This window comes from Piliocolobus tephrosceles, chromosome 11 (assembly GCF_002776525.5).
Source record: "Piliocolobus tephrosceles isolate RC106 chromosome 11, ASM277652v3, whole genome shotgun sequence".
Classification (NCBI taxonomy): domain Eukaryota; kingdom Metazoa; phylum Chordata; class Mammalia; order Primates; family Cercopithecidae; genus Piliocolobus; species Piliocolobus tephrosceles.
In genome coordinates this window covers 6,482,977-6,504,537 of record NC_045444.1, presented here as the reverse complement: position 1 = coordinate 6,504,537, position 21,561 = coordinate 6,482,977, and the positions used below count along the sequence as shown (strand labels likewise).

At 40.7% G+C, this 21,561-nt stretch overlaps 1 protein-coding gene across 2 annotated transcripts in view; it reads right to left on the bottom strand.

Moving 5' to 3' along the window:
- The window catches only part of CNTNAP5 (contactin associated protein family member 5), an 872,320-nt gene that overhangs the window by 488,924 nt on the left and 361,835 nt on the right, over nt 1-21,561 (bottom strand). For both annotated transcript variants that reach the window (XM_031936548.1, XM_023225607.3), the window contains exons 4-5: nt 16,576-16,723; nt 439-642 (exon numbers count right to left, since the gene is read on the bottom strand). In XM_031936548.1, the coding sequence (XP_031792408.1) occupies nt 439-642; nt 16,576-16,723 (352 nt within the window). The remainder of the gene's footprint in view (nt 1-438; nt 643-16,575; nt 16,724-21,561) is intronic.

Genomic DNA, 21,561 nt, shown 5'->3' with positions numbered 1-21,561 from the left:
CACACTTATGGTCCCCTCTTCCCCAACACAAAATAACCCAGAGCAACCAAAATGTTTCTCCTTCATTTTTCCTCTGAAACTTAACTTTCTTAAATGTACCTAATAGAATAAATTCTGAGCAAGCCTCCTTATAAAACGCGTGTATACTTAAACTTGTGAAAGATTGTTTAGAGTTTGAGTTACTAAGAGAATTAAATGGATAAATACGTAGTTAAGTCAATAAATACATAACAATGAGTTTGCAACTCTCCCTACATATCAATGTTATATTGTGTCAAAGAATGCTATACGTGCCTTAAACATTTATATCCCCACCAATATTACTTAGATTGTGCTCCAGTGAATTCCACCAGATACACTGCAAGTTTCAGACACTGTGACCTGTGGAGTAAAGGGGCTCTCTATCCCTTGGCATTGGAAGGGGAAGTCTGAGCCTACCCAAGTTGAGGTGCAGGGAGAGCCTCCCCTTCTGGAGTTCCAAGGTGATGTGGTCTCCACGCTGACCTTCTCCATGGAACAGGACCCCATCTCCTTGCATGCTCTTGAACTTCAGGGAGATCACGTCTTTGAGAGTACTCATCAACTTCTGATTGAACCTGTACAGAAGTGAGCTTCGGCCATCAAAGTCAGCAACGTCTGATTCTGGGAACAAAGAAGGAGCGGGAGAGAAAAATCAGTGCATATCCTCAGGACTGCTGTTCCTGTTTCCCATATTAGTTTGTGTCCAGTTCACAGAAATGTTCTTGAGATCTGCCAGGTCTAGTCTCAACAGGAAACATGTAGACTAGAACCAACCTAATTAGACTCAAGGGAATTATTCATTTACAAGCAGTCACCACACACTGAGTCAAAGTGAAGTGATCATCAGTTTAGAAGTGAAAACTCTCATTAGTGGTATGTCAGCTTTTGCTGGAGGGGACAGGGTGAGAATACCACAAGTACCTATATCTGGCTTACTATGTCAGATGGCTTAGAATAATCTCTCATGATTTGTCTTCCTGACAGTCAGAACCACTTGATCTCCTCATCTCAGACACAACATTAGAGATGAAAAATAGATGTAATTTTGATGCCAACTCCACATAGTACTGTCTCCCTAGAAGGCTGTGTTGAGGAGGATTCTGAGGCTTCTACTGGGTTCAGTGGAAAAAAAAAAAAAAAAAACTCAGCAAAAGAAGACTCGTATTTGAACCAAGAGGGTAAATGTACTATATTCCTACCGTAACTGCCTTATCTTTGCGGGTGATATTTATCATTTTAGTGTTTTCATACAAAACATTCAATTCATTATTGTCAAAGCAAAAAAAAAAAAAAAAAGGGAAGGTCAAGTAACCATGATTTAGATAAACTTATGTAACAGGTATGTGCAAACATACCTGACAAATTATGCCAAAAATCTAATAGAGATTCTATTTGGAATGTGTTGTTCTAGGTTATTTTCATGTTTTTTTTTCTATTTTTTAATTACAAAAACTTCTATAATGAGCTTTTATTGTAGAAAAAAATGTAAGACTGTTTAATTACACATTGAAACTGATTCATTATATACCATGTTCTGTGGGTGGGATTGTGGTGATTATGTGGAGGGGGTGGGATTTTCTATTTAAAATTGAGTACCCAAGAAAACTCAATTTTTCTATTATTCATCATGCAATTAAAATCCTCAGCCTGAGCATACATAAAGATATTGTTTTTTTCACCAAGGATCTAGAAACATTCTTTGTGAATCTGAGGTTCTGAAATGAAAAGGAAAATGAAATAATACTTTTCTGTAATTAGTTTTAAAACCCAATTTCACAATTTATTTATACGGAATGAAGTGGTCCCAACCAAAAGGTTGCTGATGGAAACCTAGACTTTAAAAAGAAACTGTCCAAGAGACTTTCACAAATGTCCACCTTTCTCGGCACCTCCCCTCCCTACCTCATCAATGCATTTATGCCTGTTATCTCAGCTAGGATTCCACCCAGACCAAAGTGGGGCCACAGACCAACAGTTGCCACCACTCATGGAGTAGTGAGAACTGTGATACAGATAAGATAATGGATTCTCAACTGTGATGACCATAGTTTTTTAGCTGGGTCACCTTGGTCTAAGGTGATTTTATTATTTATAAGATGAAGACAATTATATCCATTAGAGAAAACTGCTTTGAGAAGTAAATGTGCTAAGACTTACAAAGTGATGACACATCCGTGTGAACTCATTGTGCATGGCACATTATTTGTGTTAAATCAATAATAGATAGGAGAGGTATTAGTAGTAATTGAAATAACAGGAATCCTTTAGTTCCTATCGAGGCTACTCTATTGGTTGGCACCCGACCTTCTTACTCCAAATGATGTTTTTTCAATTTTGATTCAGATATTTACTGCCCAAGGATGCCAAAGTAGCCCCAGGCTTCTTGTTCTGTCATGTTTTGGCTTCTCACACTCTAGTTGAAATTACTGTGTGCACAGCGCGTACGTCACTATGTACGCAATATTAATATTCTCTTCTGATGGCTTCTACTCTGCCACTGCACCAGATTGTGGAGTAGGAATTGGGTCCTAGGTAGGCCCTCTAGTGCCCAGCAGTGAGTAGAAGGACCACATAGTGTCTCACAGAGGTTCTAAAGGCAAATGCAGAGATTAACGCTCACAGTAATGCTCACTGGACTGACTCAGTTCAAAGGGGGTAGATTCAGACAGGGTTTCTTAGAGGAAGTGAGTGGTATATTGGCCTTTAACAATATGTAGGAGTTACCCCGGGGAAAAGAGGGACCCAGTGTCTCCAGGAGGGGGAACAGAGGCATGAGAATGTTTGGTGCATCTCAGTACTGCAGGAGGACAGCGTGATGGAGAAGGGGCAGAAAGATCTCTAGCTCCCAGTGTGGCATTTCTTGCAGGCTGAGACATACAGCACGTGGTGTGTCTTTGAAGCAGTAACTCAATCCCATCATTATTCATGGATGCATTTGTCCCACTCCCATAGACGGATATCGCATCTGAACTCTGGGTTTCTCTAGCACTGGGCACACCCCTCTATTTTTGTTATCACATGCCATGTGAGAATCACAGTCCACAAACTGTATACATCATGTCCACTCACTCGTACCACTCTTTATCTCCCAGCCAGCACCAGCACTGAGCACAGAGTCTGAACCTGGCAGGTGGGGTGCTGTGTGTGGTGAAGTAAAACCACATGGAGGAAATCTGCCTTTGGTTCCCTGGTAAAGACATTAAACTAAGGAGAGGAGCCCTCTATACAGCAGCTCTACTACTCACCAAGTGTCTGACTGGGGGTAAGTTTATGTCAAAACTATGGGCCTTGCTTTCCATCCTTGTAAAATGGTGCATTACAATGTATTCATTTACACTTACAACTGATTGTAAGAATGCAGTGAGAGAATTTGGATTAATATTTATATAAATCCAAATTTATATTTATATGTATATTTATATATATATGTGTGTGTATATATATGTATGTATATTTATATTTATATAAATATACATAAAGATGTGTGTATATACATACATATATATACACCTTTGACACTTTTTTGTCCAAGCAACTGTTATGGATAAATTTACGGAAATATAAATATTCATTATGTTTCTGCTATTTCCCCCATCCCTCTTCATTTTATAATGTCATACTCCAGGGTACTTGGCCACCAGGACCCCTCATGGAGGCCTGAGTTCTTGGGTCAAGTGCTGAATTCCAAATGTCTCCTTTTTCCAGTCCACTCACTCACTCACCTCCCTCCCCATTCATCATCGTTACTATGATCTACATTCCATTCCCTCCAATGTTTGGCTAGTCTAGTGACTTAACTAAGGATACAAATGATGGCAAAGGGACATAGGTTATCTCTAAGAAAACACATCTTCATGTTGTCATAAGACCTAGAGAAAACGAAGCCAATCAGTAGAACAAGTCTAACAGAGCTGGGTTTCAATTCTGGTTTTGCTCCTTTGGGGGCAGGGTTGGTTGAAGCAACTTTCTGGATTTCTCTGAGCCTCCTCCTATCTGTATGATGGGGCTTATAGCAACCTACCTTCAAAATCATTGTGAAAATTGCACAAGCTCAGACCTGAAAATACAAAGGCGTTCAATAAAAGAAAGTACTCGGTAGTGAAGATTTTCAAGCATGGCATAAAGATGTTATCAAGAACTTGGTGTGAAAAATTCTGTTTGGGTTTGGGATTCGGTAGCCTTCACATCACACTGAGTAGGCGTGAATTCACGCCCTCATCATCATTGCCTGCTTTCCATTTTCTATGAATAGTTTCAGAACTGCCTCCTGGATTCCACTTTTGCTATCTTCACCTGACACATTTTTTTAATCTTTAAAAAGCATGAGAAACACACACTTCACCATTGCTAAAGTACTTCAGTGAACTTCCTTTGCCCTGAGAATTAATTCCAGTCTCCAGGACCCCACATGATCCTGCCCTGTTCACCTCTCCCACCTCATCCTCTGTTCCTTTCTTCAACCCTCACACTGCTCCAGGCATGCTGTGATTTTAGTGTATGTGTATATGCATGTATGTGTGGGGCTGGGATAATGTGTGTGGAGCCCACATCACAAGCCCTCCAATTCTCTAAGTATTTTTTGCGCATGAACTCATGTAATAACATCAATTAACCTTTGAGGATAATACTGTTATTATTCCCACTTTACAAATAAGAAAAACATGGCACAAAGAGATGAAGAGGTATACAATGTGCAAATGCCAGGGCCAGGATTCAAACATACCCTGTCTGACCCAGCCATGCTGAGTCCACTGAGCTTTTTCCCCAGTGCTACCCACTCGGACCACGATGCTCAGCTCATCAGTCAGTTCCCACCTGGCCCTTTTTCTAAGGGGTCCTCCATCCCTGTTAGTCTCCCTCTAAGCACCTTGCCATTCTCTTCGTAATGCACCTTGCAATTGGATTAGATGCTCATCTGTTTTCTCAGTGGTTTATATTTCAGTTGTCCAACACATCAGTGCATGCCATGAGGACAAGGGCCAGATGTACACTGTTTGCCACATTAATTGAGAGCCTCACACTGGACCCAGAAGGGTATGCCATTCAGAACCACTTGTGAAATGAGCTGTGACCCATCAAGGTGCCTATGCCCAAGTGTGATGCTGCCCAACTGTCCCCTGAGTTCCTGCCACATCATCTATTTCACCATTCAGAGCCAGCTGACCATCCACACTGGGAGAGTTAGTTTCTTCTGCAGGCCGTGCTCAGCCACTGGAGCTGTGATCCGCGTGTGACTCACACATGCTTATTGGTGCAGAGAGGATGCATGGCCTTTAGTGAGAACAGAATTAGCCTGGTGGGAGTGCGGGAGCTTTCCTCTGACCACCACCAGTACCTGATAAGGGCCAGACTTTGCTGTTCTCAGAGATTTCAGCCAAACACTCTGCACCTCCGCAATATTAATTACATTGCACACAATAGGCTCCAGTCATTTCCCAGATACAGAAACAGGTTTTTAAAACTTTCAAAGAAGGATCAAAGGTTTCCCCAACTGAATACTTCATATTCCTTCCTAGACATTAGGAATACTCAACACTCCCAACTTCGCTTGGAAAGCAGATTTAAAATGATAATAATAAAGACCCACATGGTTATAAGGTTGCTGTTAATAAAAGATAAACTATTATATGCTGCTTTTTCCTCATGAGGTAGTATCATAACCACTTTTTCTGGATATCTCTTTGGAACTTAATTTGCTGCATGGGGTCTGGTGATAGAAATCAAAATCTTTATTTGTGTTGTGCAAGCATCTTGGCAGATTCTCTTTTAAAAGGAAACAAAGGAAGTGTGTAGGAAGGAATAAAAAGGGTAGACATGGGCTTTTTCTAGCAGATGGGAAATAGGTGATCACTTCATAACTAATTTTAAAGGTACCAAAAACATAAAACTGAATATATCTCCCATATTCTCTATCACAACTTCTCTAACACACGTGGAGATTTCTTTCTCTGAATCCATTCCCCAGGGGAAAAGGAACGTATTAGCACACATTACCTAATTTAATGTTTTTAGTGGCCCTGAAAGGTGCATATTTTTCCCCATTTGTAAAGTGGGCACACCAAAGCTCAAAAACATGTGCCTCACTCAACGGCACACACCAGGAAAGGAGTTGTTTAACACTGAAGCCAAAAAAAACAAAAAAAAAACAAAAACAAAAACAAAAACAAAAAAACCGATCACTGATTTAAAGAAGGGAAGGATGATGTTAAATAAGAGGTTTTCTTTTCCTTAAATGTTGCTCTGAATTTCCCTGGGATCCCTGCACTTCTGCACTTGCTCCTTCACTTGCTCCCTTTCTGGGAGGGCAGGGAAACCAGGTGGACACCTGGGAGGCTTCGTTACTGTGGAGGTACAATGCCTTCTCTATCCCCACCATCTTCCCAAAGCTCAACCCTCTTTCCTTTTTTATTTTTGTGGTTTTCCTTCACTCATGCATTCTTGTATTCAAGCTCTACAGAGGTCCTGGCTCTCAAGGGCTAAGCTGGAGAGAGCAGGCACACAATTCTACATCTACATCCAATGAAAGGAGGTGAGCACTGTGTGCTGAGGGAGCACTGGACTCTCTCCAGGGAGGGGCAGAGGGTCAGGAGGGTGTCCAGGCAGGGTCAATGTTTCTCCAGAGTCCTGAGGCGTAAGGGGCAGTCAGGCTGGTGAGGTGGGGGGTGGAGTGGGAATAGGGAGAATAGAAGGAGGGAGTGGGAGCGGGAAGGGCAGTCCCAGCAGAAGGAAGGGGTTGCAAGTTCAAGGCAAGGAGGAGAGAGAGAGAAAGTGCAGGGTCCCATCTAGGATCTATCAGGAGTCAGACTTGCTGAAGGGAAGCACGCCCTGAGGACCAGCAGTGCTGAGGTCACCAAGGAGGTTTTCAGACATACTGGATGTAGGACCTCACTGCAGACCTAAGGAACGAAAACCTGGGTGTCGGAACCAGCAAGTGGTGTGTTAAGGAGCCCTCTCGGTGGCAGCTGCTCTTGATGAGGTTTGAGGAGCTCTGTGCTCAACTGGAGGGTGCCAAGAGCAGTGGGGAGTCAACAGGTCACAACTGGAGTCGGGAGTCTCATGGTGGAGGGGCAAATTAAAAATAAAATACTACAGGTTTGGCTGGGCACGGTGGCTCATGCCTGTAATCTCAACATGTTGGGAGGCCAAGGCGGGCAGATCACCTGAGGTCAGGAGTTTGAAACCAGTCTAGCCAGCACTGTGAAACCCTGTCTCTACTAAAGATACAAAAATTAGCTGGGCGTGGTTGTGGGCAGCTGTAATCCCAGCTACTCCGGAGGCTGAGGCAGGAGAATTGCTGGAACCCGAGATGCGGAGGTTGGAGTGAGCCAAGATTGTGTCACTGCACTCCAGCCTGGGCAACAGAGGGAGACTCTGTCTCCAAAAACAAAATAATAAAGTAAAATAAAATAATAGGAGTTTCAATGTGACCCTGATATCAATGGAGAGATAACTACAAAAGCATATAGAGTAGGGAAAATGCATGATTGCTTTGGGTTTTTAGAAAGACCTCTTTGTGTTTTAGAAAATGCATCAGATTACTTGCATGGTCAGCCTGCATTCTAATCCTGACTATCTACCCCTGTTACCCAATTTTGCTGTGCCTTGCCAAGCTAGTAAAAACCTAATGTGGTCCTTGTGGAACTTTTTCCTTCACATTTTATCTACCATGCCAGTGACCCAGAACACAGCTGTTAGATACTTACTTCCTGGAGTGGACAATTTCTTCCCCTTTTTTCAAAATTGATTTTTAGGATCCCATTATTACAAACTTAATTCAATTCAATTCAATGCGTGGTTTGTTAAGATGAAGATACATTGGCAGGCTTCTCTAGAATATGAAGGATAGGCCGCTTATGCTCCAGAGTCCTTAGAATGAAGGCAGGCCCTATAGTGCACAGCCTCTCCTTTTGGGTCAAGACAGAGCCAGCGTGAGCTCCCCCATCCTGGAGTACTGAGAATGCCAGCACTGGCCGACTTCCCACCAGGCCCATAATTGCTGACCTGGCTGTCACAGCTTGCTTTCTGAGAAAGACAGAGTTCTGGAGGCATATGCTGGCACATTTGATGGATGTTGGTAGCTTGTCAACAAACCAGCTAAAAAAAGGGCTTCACTGAATAACAGATTCCAAGCTTGAATCCCCAAGTGGGCCAGCTGGGTTCCTGTGTGGGCCAGGGACAAGGAGCCAGCTTCCTCATGGGCCAGAAAGCCGAAGCTCAACATTGACAGGAGAAGCTACAGATTCACCCTGACAATCAGTCCCACTTGGCATCTTTGGTTGTTCACAGTAAACATGATTTTCAATACAATTACATTTTGAAGCTTATGTCATGATACGTTACATAAGAAAAATGATGATTATTCAGACCATACTCTTGCACTGAAGACTCGAGAGCTTTGGCCAGCAATCCACAAACCACCAAGGTTTCCACAGTCAGCTCAAATGTGCACAGATTCCTCCACCAATTCTGTGTCTTTGCCAGGCCTTATCAGTAACTCTGATCACCTCAGATGAACTATGAAAACGATGAAAGTTTCCAAAGCTAACTGTGACAACTCCTAACGCAGCTTTTCTTTCAAAATTTCTGACATTCCTATGCATGATAGCACATGAAAAACAGGATGAGTTTAAAGAAGAGAACATGAAAACAATCACAGTGCACAAAAAAGTCAAAACTCTGAATTCCAGTCATAACCTCAGCAGAGATACATGCTAGCTCTGACAGTGAGACTCGCCTTCGCATAATGCTTAGGTTTTTTGTTTTGTTTTGTTTTGTTTTTAGATATTTCAGATGTGTGGGTGTCTTTCTGGGTGCACTTAAAATTTGTGGTTCAACTGGACTGTTGAATAACGACAAAGATTACACAAAAATAATGTATTCATTTTAGGGAACTCCCATAGTAGATCTCATTTTATTTGTTACTCCTAAATTCATTGGCAGGTATTAAGCATATTCTGTATTCCTTCTGGTCACTGTCCTGAGCTCTGAGATGCAAAGATAACAAAGACACGAGCCATGCCACCCAGCAACTCAAACACCCTAAAAGCGACATAGCAAATGCATCACTGCGCTACTGTAAGATGTGGTACAAGGAAGCATTACGGTGGTCCCTACAACTTATTACCCAAATGAGGACTTGTGAGATTGAAAAGGGGAGCTATAAATAATGAAATGGGGTGGCAAGCACGGAATAGAACTAAGGAGCAAGTTGGGCCATATGGTCACCCAAGTAAGAGGAGCGTGGTGGGCAGTGAGAAGATAGTGATCACTTCACTAAGGTGTAGACAGGTTAGCAAAATGTTTCACTATGGGGATGAGGTTTCAGAAATCTTAGTCACAAGCTTACAGAAGGAAAGGAATGATCAACCCGCGTTGCGGTAGCAGCATCCTGCAATGACAAGCTGCTTCCTGACTTCTACCGTCATCAGTGGTCTTAAGCTACAGTGTTGACACAATTGCCCACTAAAGGGATGTTCATACAATGAGAGTCATTTAAATAGCAATGTCACAATTAGAGATGATAGTCATTATTTTTCTCCCTTGCAGTAGTGGACCTGTTTTTTATAAAAGATTTAGGATGGTTTTACGTTTAAGGGAAGGTGAACAGTCTTTGTTAATGATTCTACCTGGGCACAGACTAAGCCATTCAGTGCCAGGAGGCAGAGGGGAGTCATGGTCAATCACTCCAGTGACCACTTCAACAGGGAGTAAATGCAAAACAAATTGTAGAAGGCAAGGCTTTGGCATTTTTGTGGAAACCTACTGCTGCATAAAGTGGTTGATCCAACTACTAGGTCATTTTTCCCTTTTAAGGTTTCCTTTAAAATCACCACCATTACCATATGGGTCACAGGAATCACAGCAATATCGTCAGTCAAATCACACACTGGGCAGCAGGGCATTAATTCATCAGGAAACCGTGTTAGCTGTGTATTTTTTTTTCTCCTTTGCAAGCCTTACCAAAGACTTGGTTTCCTAAACCTCCATATTTATGAGCATTTGTTTATCTACCTTTTGTAGCTTCTGAAAATCTGTGAGTTCCTAAAGGGCAAGGATTGTCTTATTTATTTTTGTATCTCTGAAGCCTAGTAGAGGGAGCCTACTGGGTAATGTTTGTTGACTATTGAAGGAGCCTTCAGATCCTCAACCAGTCAGAAAAGTTTATAAAGAAGTCATTGATTTAAGATGGAAGATCACAGGGTCTTTTATTTAAGTGTTCCATGTACGTGTGTACATTTGTCTCTTCACAGAAGAGATTTTTCAGCCATTCCTATAGGAACTAAGAGAAAGAAAGGTAGGACATTTCATTTAAATCTAATGAGGGAACTGCAATGAATCTGGCATCTTGGAGATTTTTCCAACTCTTACAAATGCTATGATTTACAAAGTGGGAATCAAAGTTCATATTGGACTGCCAATGCCCCAGGTCTGACTGCCGCCATCCTGTCCCTTCCCACTTCGAGGGCTGACAGAGCTATAAACAGTGCCTTCTGAAGTTCCCTGTGATAGGGCTGTATGGGCCTTAGCATGCCAGAGGTGAGATTTACAACTCTGTGGCCTCTACCGTGTATGACACATGACCCTAGGTGATGAGAACAGCAACAAAGAGGGCAGCTGAAGCTGGAATGACAAGATTATATACCTGGGGAAGGAGAATACAACTTCAGTTCTGAGGGTAATGAATTTTGGATGATACCACTTGCCAGTAATTAACCGAATAGGAGCAAGGTCTTGCGTGGAACGGAGGTGACCTGAAGTATAAAGTGATGTTTGTAATTCGTAATGAGACTGGGAAGCCTGACAGATCATTATACTTTATCAGAATTTATAATGCTTTTTAAAGTTAATTAGCTTCCCATATTTAAAGAAATTCAAATGGAAGCCCCTAGACAGAACTTTAGGTAGCCTAGACCCCAGATGGCCTGACGAAGGTACTGAAATCCAGCTTTTTTACCTACGATTCCTGAGCATAGGCAGCTCAGGTAGGTAAAAAAGCTGACCCTCCTTGGAGATACAGATGAGATGTGGTCCTGAATAATAATGGGAAAAAGAAACATAGAGAAGTTTGGTGAGCAGCCTAAATATCTGACGAAGGCAACGATGCTCATAACTAACACTTTTTGGGTGCTTACGTTATGCAAAGCACTATTTCATATAATTACATGTGTGAAGCAACATTATTATTATTATTACGTTTATTTTCATAGAAAAGGAAGCTGGTGTCCACAGAAGACCCAAGATTGCCCAAGATTATCCAACTAGTTGGTGATGAAGTCAAGTTTCTAGGTCTGGTGGTTTGAATTCAGAGCCCATATATTTAACATTATACTGACTTTTCAAGTTTTCAGATTTCATTTAAAATCCTTAGGATTAGCAATCACAGACATGGAAATGACAGTGCAGACTAAGAATGAAGTGATGTTTGAGATAACAACTTTAAATTCTGGTTCCTCACTACGCTTGCCTAGAACCAACAGCAACAAAATGCTTATACAAGCACTGGAGACCCTGCCCGGAGATCATGATCTAATCGAAGCACAGTTAGAGCAGGTATGTTAAAAGCATGCATGTCCCAAGGTGATTCTTACATAGAACTAGGTCTGAGAACACAGGTAAGGGATAGAGGATTAGAAGCACGCTAGCCCAGAAGCTCTTGGCCCAGTCAGCAGCTAAACTTTGTACCTGGAGTTGCCTATGCTCAGGAATCGTAGGTGGCTAACTTTGATTTTGTGAATAAAAAAATCATCTGAGTATTAGAAGGTTCATTAGGATGTATTCTCTCTAATAGAATTTCAGGTTCCAACATTTGACAATGTCGACAATCCAGGGCATTGTGGAAAGCTGTCTTGTCGAGTCAGGGGAAGCAGACGTTAGACAATCACACAGTTAACTGATGACATGTAATCACAAGAAAAGTGCTTCCGAGTACAAATACAAGACTGATAGAGTCCAGAAAAAGGTCTCATTTTTTCTGATGTTCCTACAGCATTGCAAGATGTCTGGTATCTTAAAGGCTAATAAATGGTATCTACTGAATGAATAAATTAGTGGAAGAAATATGTTAATTTTTCCAAACTGTAAAGAGTTAAGTCTGAAGAAACTATAGAGCTGTAAGAATTCTACCAATCTTTAGCAACATACACATCTAAACTTTTGAAAAAATTACTAAGCCCATAGAAACAAAAGTAGTTTCTTAGAAACTACAACAGGTTTATTAAAACCAAGTAACTCCAGAAGAACCTGGTTGCCTAAGCTGAGAGAATGATGCTGGATTGATAGATCTATATACCCATTCAACAAATACTTACTGACTGTCTTTTTGTGCCAGTGAAGTGCTGGCTGTTAGTAGACAAGGTGCCTGATCTCATGGTACATTTTCCTATGCAGATACTAGAGTAGGCAAACAAGAAAGAAGTAAGCAAACCCAGCCAGTGAGATTCTGTTTTGTGGTGAACAACACAAAGTAAATGACAGCACATCACATATCCATGGGCTAATGGTGGATGCACAAGAAGGAAGACAGGTGACTAGAGGAACAGTTGGGGGGACTTCTCTGAAGAGGCGACATTAAAATTAAGAATCACATTGGTAGAAGGAGTCAACCCTGTAGATTCTGGAACAATCGTTCAACAAGGACTTTTACTTGCCAGTAAGAAATCTCAATTTTATTTCACGTGAATCAAGAAGGGGAATGCTATGGTTTTATTCCTTCTTTATAAAGAACATTTTGTTGGCTGTGTCAAAAATGGTTGTGGGGAGACTGTGGTGTGGAAGCAGGAACTCCAGACAGAAGGCTACTTAACAACTCCAGGTAAGAACCGACAGAGGCTTCTACTTACAAAGGTGGGAGAAGTACATGGATTTAGGATGCATTTCGTAGGAAGTAACTGATAGAGTTACTGTTAGCTGTAGATAAGTTGCATAAGACTTGAAGTAATAGAGAAGGAAAAACCAAGGCTCCTTCCCAGAGTTTTGCATAGGCAAGTTGATGGAGAGTGCTCCCGTTTATGAGATGGGGAGGAGTGTTACGGAAGAGCAGGTTGCTGAGGGCGCCACTAATCAAGGGTTCCATTCTGCTATATTCTATTTGATATATCTACTATACTTTAAGTGGAGATATCAAGTAGGCTGCTGCATACATCATCTCTGAGGTCAAGTCATCAATACAGATGGGGGGTGACCAGCACATAGACGTGTTTGAATTTACAAAACTCTATCAATTCAGCAAAGCATGGAGTGTAGACGGAAAAGTAGTAGAAGAACTGAGATAGCCGATTAGCAAGTGAGATAGGAGGAAAAGCGAGGTTTTAAAAATATGGACATAGCTTTTTGAATCAAATCCTGCTGAGAGCTTGAGTGACTTAAGAAACATTAAGTGTCCACTGAATTGGGCTTCCTGGAAATCACTGGTGATCTTCAGAAGAATAGTTTCTCTAGAGCAATCTGTATTATTTAGAGTTTCCCTAGAGAAACAGAACCAGTAGGATACTTATATATATATTAAGAGACTAATTGCAAGGAATTGGCTTATACAACTGTGGGTCTGGTTAAACACGCCTGAAATACATATGGCGGGTCATCAAGAATGGGAAGCTGGAAACTCTCAGGAAGGATCTGAAACTGCAGTCCACCGGTGAATTTTCATCTCTCTTAGGGAAATTTCTGTTCTGCTCTTGAAGAATTTCAACTGATTGAATTAGGTCCATTCAGATTACTTAGGATAATCTCCTTTACTTAAAGTCAAAAGATTGTAGACACCAAGCATATCACAGCAGTAACTATATTAGTGTTTGGTTGGATAACAGGGGACTATAACTAGGCCAAGTCGACATGTTAAACTGCCCACCAAATGTCTCAATATTGATTGGAATCAGTTGCAGTGTGAAGGGAGGTGAGCAGGTGGGGGGGCGGGGGGAGAGCAACTAAAGAGAAGTTGAAAGGAGAGAGGAGGAAAAGGAGAGGTAGTTGCTAAAGAGGGTCATGGGTTTTTGTTGTTTTGTTTGGTGGTGCTTACAATAAGATTTTATGTTTATTGAAACAATCGAGTCAAACTTGGGTGCGGTGGCTCACCCCTGTAATCCCAGCACTTTGGGAGGCCAAGCTGGGTGTATCATGAGGTCAGGAGTTCGAGACCAGCCTGGCCAAAGCGGTGAAACTCTGTCTCTCCTAAAGATACAAAAATTAGCCAGACATGGTGGTGCACGCCTGTAATCCCAGCTACTTAGGAGGCTGAGGCAGGAGAATCGCTTGAACTTGAGACGTGGAGGTTGCAGTGAGCTGAGATCATGCCACTGCACTCCAGCCTGGGCAACAGTGCAAGGCTCCATGAAAGAGAGAGAGAAAGAGAAAAAGAAAGAAAGAAAGAAAGAAAGAAAGAAAGAAAGAAAGAAAGAAAGAAAGAAAGAAAGAAAGAAAGAAAGGAAGGAAGGAAGGAAGGAAGGAAGGAAGGAAGGAAGGAAGGAAGGAAGGAAGAAGGGGAGAAAGGGAGAGAGAGAGAGAAAGGAAGAAAGGAAGGAAGGAAGGAAGGAGAAAAAGAAAGGAAGGAAGGAAAGAGAAAGAAAGGAAGGAAGAAAGGAAACAATTCAGTCAAATAAAAAATATGATAATGCTGAAAGGGAGAATTGGCTTTGGAAGGTATGCTAACCCATTGGCTTTAGATACAAACTGATAAATGTATTTTTGTTTTTTTAAATTATTTCCCCCAAATAAAAAATAAGTACCAAAGCATCAGCACTACTGACTGAAGATTATAGGGTTCCTGCTTGAGGCACATCATAGAGAAAGACATTCTGCGTTCAACAACTCCCCAAGGTTGTTAACTTCCCATTACTGGCGAGGTTGACCTGAAGGCGGTTTATCCCATTGTAGGATGCACTAGACCTGGAGCCTACATGGAGAGAGGTAGACTCTGTTATCACAAAGTCGAGAATTCTTCCCTCGGCTTAGAACTGTGCTTTAGCAGACCTCTGAACCTTCTCATACTGTAGAAAAGGTACATGTTATCGTTATTATTTTTCTGAGTAGAATGTTCCTTGTCAGATTCTCAAAGGGGTCCATCACCAGAAGATGCTAAACATGCTGCTCAAAGACATCTTTCAAGCCTGCAGCCTGTGATTTAACTCGACGCCGTGACTCTTTCTGTGCAAGCAGACAGTGTGGGTGAACAATGAGCATGAAAAAGAAGTACAACTGAATGGACTGAGAAAAATCAAAAGGATAAGGACATGTTAAAGAGTAATAAGATTCTTAGATCAAAGTAGATGGCTGGTATAATAATATTCACAAACTTTTAATTGTAGCATAAAAGCTTCATACTATATTTAAAAATAATCTCCCAGCAGTGACAAATTGTTATCAAAGAGGAGGTAAGAAGAGAATCTTGATGCCCCAGAGATCCCAGGATAGGTCACATATACCCTTGTAGGTGTTCTGTGCTTTATCATACAAAGTTTGAAGTGGAAGGCAGTTCCTCCTGGGCCTAATGGTTTGTTGATGCATATGTTCTAAACCACATTCTTTCTGAAGGTGTTTGTTCAAGATAAATACAGTCATTTTACCAGTAAATTCCCTGTGTGCAGGGCTTTATTTTTAGCAAACACTCTATGTCCATAGTTGACTTGGAGAATTTGTAAACATTCAGCTTTTTGGGTCTCCGTTTTCAGAAATTATAATCCAGTATGTATGGGATGGGGTGAGGGAAATGCATTTTCTAGGCAACACTCCTATTGTTACAGGCACTCTTATTGTTACAACACTCCTATTGTTACAGGCACTGTTATTGTTACAACACTCCTATTGTTACAGGCACTCTTATTGTTACAACACTCCTATTGATACAGGCATTCAGTTGGTCTCACTATGAAAAACAGTACAAACATGTCACTCATCAGGCACTCCTACAGCCCAAAACAGGAATCTACTGAACTAGTTTGGATGAAAGTGGTAGTGATCAAATGTGTTTATGCATTAGGGGTCATTGGATTTTAGCATATAAGCAGAATACGTCACTGCTTATGGCAGAAAAACAATTTATTATTATGCAATTTTAGGTTTCAGTATAAAGCCTGCGGGAAAGAATCATAGGGATAGGAACCGTCCCTGAATAACTTTAACCTTATTCTAAAGTGATCACTAGTTCTACCCATGTTTATAATCTGCTTTGTGTGCAAGATAGAGCTCTAATTTCAAATTTAGTATGAACAATTCACAGATGAATGGATGAAGGAGATCATTTCAAGGAGAAAGCATTTTGTGAATTATATTTATTGTTCTTTCTCCTCTTCTAGAACAAGTCAAGAAAGTGAATGCTTTTCTCTCATAGCTCTGGGAAAGCAGGGCAGAGAAGACTTTATAATACCTTATGCCACTTCCGGGGAAGAACTGAACTTAATTTTGTTTAACTGCAAAGGACAAATGGTTGCTTGACTCCTCAAGAGTTCTCAATTTTGAATGTTTCATTGAGTCTTTATTACACTATCACAACTAAGTCCCTTCGGCCCTAAGTAGAATGTTTTTTCTACTCAGCAATGGTAAAGGGTACATGTGAGTACTTACTATAGGAACATCCGTAGACCTCGACTCTCATGCCAATCTTCCCACTGGGATTCCATTCCAGGGGCACAAAGCGAACAAATCGGGCTCTCACTGAGTGCAGTAGCTTGTGGTGCACCACGCTGTCAGCATTCATGTTTCCTGCAAAGGTCTGCAGAGAAGAAAGGAGAGCCAGTGAGGTCTGTGTTATCATGGAATTTCAGTGGAAAACCATATTTGTTACTCCACAAACTCATACTGAAAACATACCTAATTGTTCACATATTTCAAATGAAATATGGGTTGGGTGAAAATCCTGCATCATGTTTTTTGTTTGTTTGTTTGTTTGTTTTCAGAAATACTTAACATTATTCTTTAAGAAATCCCTTTCGGGCCAGGTGCGGTGGCTCATGCCTGTAATCCCAGCACTTTAGGAGGCTGAGGCAGACGGATGATCAGGTCAGGAGTTTGAGATCAGCCTGGCCAGCATGGTGAAACCCTGTCTCTACTAAAAATACAAAAAATTAGCCGGGCGTGGTGGCGCATGCCTGTATTCCCAGCTACTCGAGAGGCTGAGACAGGAGAATCGCCTGAACCCAGGAGGCGGAGGTTGTAGTGAGTGAGATGATATCACTGCACTCCAGCCTGGGCAATAGAGTTGAGAATCTCAAAAAAAAAAAAAATCCCTTTTAAAAATTTTATGAATAAAGCAATTCTAGTAAGTCCTGAGGCATGACACACCTAAAAGCTTTACAAAGTTAACAATACAATGAAATTCCCATGTTCCTAATGTTCATAATCACTGAAGAATGGAAGATAACTGACAATCTGCTTTTAGAAGGAAAGGATTTTATTGAAGTAATTGTCACCATTAATTGAGGCCAGTCGCTATGCTAAGCACTTTCCATTATCATTATCACCATTTTACAGATTTTTCTTTTTTAAAAAAAGAAGCCTAGAAAGAGAAAAGGGGAAGGAAAAAAATCTCCAAGTCACCCAATTGGCTAGTAATTAGTCTGAAAATTCTACAGCCTCCTACTCTTCAACAATTTAATTGTTGTTACAGGAGGGAGATAACGCAACTCAGATTTATATCTTGTTCATTTTCACATTTCCTTGTGAAGTTTAAGCAAAAGTACACACAGCACAAAAGCTATCTGGTCTACTAACATTGTACTTCAAAGCCTTTATTTGGATGAACAATTATTGGGGACCTTTTTTTGCTGCAGATGAAATCCAAAGACTCACACCTAATATATTTTTTAATTGGAGTAAATATAGGTAACAAAAAATTTATCATTATAACCAATTTAAAGTAAATAATTCAGGGCATTAAGCATATTCACGTTGTTACACAACCATCACCACCATCCTTCCCCAGAACTTTTTCAACATCCCAATCTATTACCTCATCTTTAAGATGGGATGTCAGCTAGCATACCAATTTGCTTTCTTCGTTATGAATCATCTACTTTCTTCTTTTCAGCTTCTAATACTCATATATAAAACCTACTTGCTGTGCGCGATCAACGTCAACCAATCAAAAGAAAATCCATTGCTTTCACAAATGGCCAACGTGAAAACCAAGTAAGATAATTTTGCCTATTTAATGAAATCCATTTTCAAAGACTTTAACCTTAACCTTGATTGTATTTTCATAGCACCCGTGGATTCAGGTTATCTTGCATAATCTTTTCTACTACACACAAAACACTCACTAGCTAATAGCTCTGAAGTTAGGTAATTGATGTAATTACTATTATGTATCACAAAGTGTCTTATAAAGAAGGAAGAGTCTCCCTTTGTGTTTTGCTGCCCCTTCTGCAGCAAAACTCCCAGGCAAAAGAATGACTTAGTGGCGAGGAATTTCTTGAAATTTAAATTCAACGTTTCAGCTCCCAGGTTTGTCAAAGCTTTGAACATTTTCTCTTCATCCAAATGGAGAATGGCTTTGTTTGACAGAATTGCTCTTCCACATCCCCTGCTCCCAGCATTAGCATGTGGCACAGGTTTGAAGCTGTCCTCCATCCCTGCTCACCTGGAAAGGACGCCTCCCTGCGGAGTTGAGTTCTTTTAAAATGTCCTTGTGTCTCCATACCGCTTTGATATGCATTGGGGAAGGAAGAGAGATGGGATCTGGTGGTTTCTTACTGTTTTGGATAGAGTAAAAGTGTGTCATGTTTTTCTACAGCCTAACTGTGGAACCTTCTATTCAGCACTCTCAATTCCCTACTGATTGTGTTCATTACATCCCACCTCCCCAGGCAGGTGAGTCCATGGGTCTATGGCATTATTTATCGAATCCAAATGTGCAATAGAAACTTATCCACCTTCAAATGACTGGCTGCCCCTTCTGAGTTCGGCATAATTTGTAGATTGAATATCATACACACACACACACACACACACACACACGCACCTTAAAACAATGTTTAAAATTTGATCGCATACTCCAGATAAAAATATTTGTTTTATGACCTAGCAATGCGTTATAGGAGTTAATCCCGTGACTAATGCATGGTGTGCGCCAATGAGAAGGAATCCTGGACTCTCATTCTGAGAAGAGGCAGCCTTAGTATTGCAGTCTCACAGTCTCAAAGTCCAACTATCCCAGAGCCACAACATTTGCAGTTTCATAGTCTTAGAGGCTCATGGTCAAGCAGATCCAAAGTCTCACAGTTCTGAGATCTCAAAGTTTGCCACGCATGGTCCAAGGGACTTCCTGGTGCTGGTAGCTTAAAGTCACCTAGAAAGCATTTAACAATAGAGGCAGATTGAACCTAAACAAAGCTACAATCAGCCCCTCCCCAAGCTCACTGGTGAATCAAAGGCAATCAATTACTTATCAACACCGAAAGTTATGTGCTGGATGAATAGCAAGAAAAGACCTTCCTGTTAGACGTATTAAAGACATCGTCTTATCCAAAGCCATGTCAGTAATTGAATTTAACATGTGAACAACAAGAATGACAACAAACTACTCATCAGAAAAAAAAAAAAAAAAAAAATGGAAATCCCAAAATGCTGAAAGTAAAACACTATCAACCTAGCATTGTACATCCAATGCTGGAATTCAGAAAATGATACCCCAAAACATGGCACTTTGACATACAACTAAAGAAGTAGCCTCAATTCTCTCTGACGTTCCCCTCCTCATTCCATCTCTCAATACTTTGTCTGTTCCAAAGCACAGGCTATTCTCTGAAGTTCTTTTATCTACTTGGAAACTGAACCCACCAAAGAGAAACACAATTGTCTTCAATCCCCTCCCTGAAATTTAATTATTTAGGGAAGATTACAACTCATATTAGAGAGAGAAAAAAAAATCTAAAAATTAAACACCACACCTAGAACCCAGATGATCTTTATCTCTAATCCTATTCAATGCCTAAAAAGAATTATTTATTAAAAAAGTCTGAGTATTGGGTCCATCCATTTTCCCTGAAAATTGTTTACTGCTCTTCAAAATGACCACATTTCTCCCATCTCCCTTTCCCCTGTGAAGAAAGGTAATGAAGCATCTGGACCTCATTGAGTTACTGAGTTATCATTCTCTAGCAACTCCCCTGGGCTCATCCATGTTTTTTTTGTTTTTGAGACGGAGTCTCGCTCTGTCGCCCAGGCTGGAGTGCAGTGGCCGGATCTCAGCTCACTGCAAGCTCCGCCTCCCGGGTTCGCTCCGCCTCCCGGGCCACCTCGCCCGGCTAGTTTTTTTGTATTTTTTAGTAGAGACGGGGTTTCACCGTGTTAGCCAGGATGGTCTCGATCTCCTGACCTCGTGATCCGCCCGTCTCGGCCTCCCAAAGTGCTGGGATTACAGGCTTGAGCCACCTCGCCCGGCCCTCATCCATGTTAAATACATTGCTATGCCTTTTCTTTCTAGTATCCTGCTATTGTCAATTTGTTCCATTAATTTGTTCCATTTGTTAATTTTCAGTGAACTTTTAGAAACAAGAGAGGAAGCTTTCCCCTAACCTCTACACCCACCCCGCCCCCCAAAAATAGCTTTCAAATATGAAGGAAAAATTAAAGTTCCATGAACAAAATAAATAATTTCTTAGCTATATAGCTGCTAAGAAATGCTAATATGAAAATAGAAGAAATTGATGCCAGGTGAAATTTGTGGTGTATGGGAAAGAATGATGAGCTCTCAATCCCACTAGTGAAAATGCATCAAAAGGAAAGGAAATCAGTACATCAAAAGGATACTTGCACCCCCATGTTTATCACAGCACTACTCACAACAGCAAAGATATAGAAACAATGAGTGTCCATCAACAGATGAATAGTTAGAGGAAATGTAGTCTATGCATTATTCAGCCATAAAAAGGAATGAAATCCTGTCATTTGCAACAGTGTGGATGGAACTGGAGGTTATTATGTTAGGTAAAATAAGCCAGCTACAGAAAGACAAACTTCACATGTTTGCACTCACATGTGAGAGCTAAATATAAGTTGATCTCATGGAGGTAGAATAGAATGACAGTTACCAGAAGCCAGGAAGGGTATATGTGAGGTTGGGATGAAAAAAGATTGGTTAATGGGTACAAACATGTAGTTAGATAGAATAAATATGTTCTAATGTTAAATACCATAGTAGAGTGACTATAGTTGACAACAACAACGTATTATATATTTTAAAAGAGCTAGAAAAGGTGATTTGAATTTTTCCCAATACAAATAAATGATAAATGCTTGAGCATATGGATATCCCAAATACCCTGACTTGATCATTGCACATTCTGTGTATGTATCAAAATATCACATGCACAACATAACTATGTACAAGTATTACACATCCATTTAAAAATCAAATGAAAAATGCATGGTTAATTATAAAAGACTATCTTTCTTTCTTAAACATTTTAAAAGTCAGTTCATAGTTTTTTAAAAAATAATATCTTGTAATGTTTGCAAGGCACGTAGAGGAAAATATATGTGAACAAAACCAAAAAGGATGGAAAGTACAGAAAATGGAATTATACAAATGGGCAACAAATCAGAAAGGAT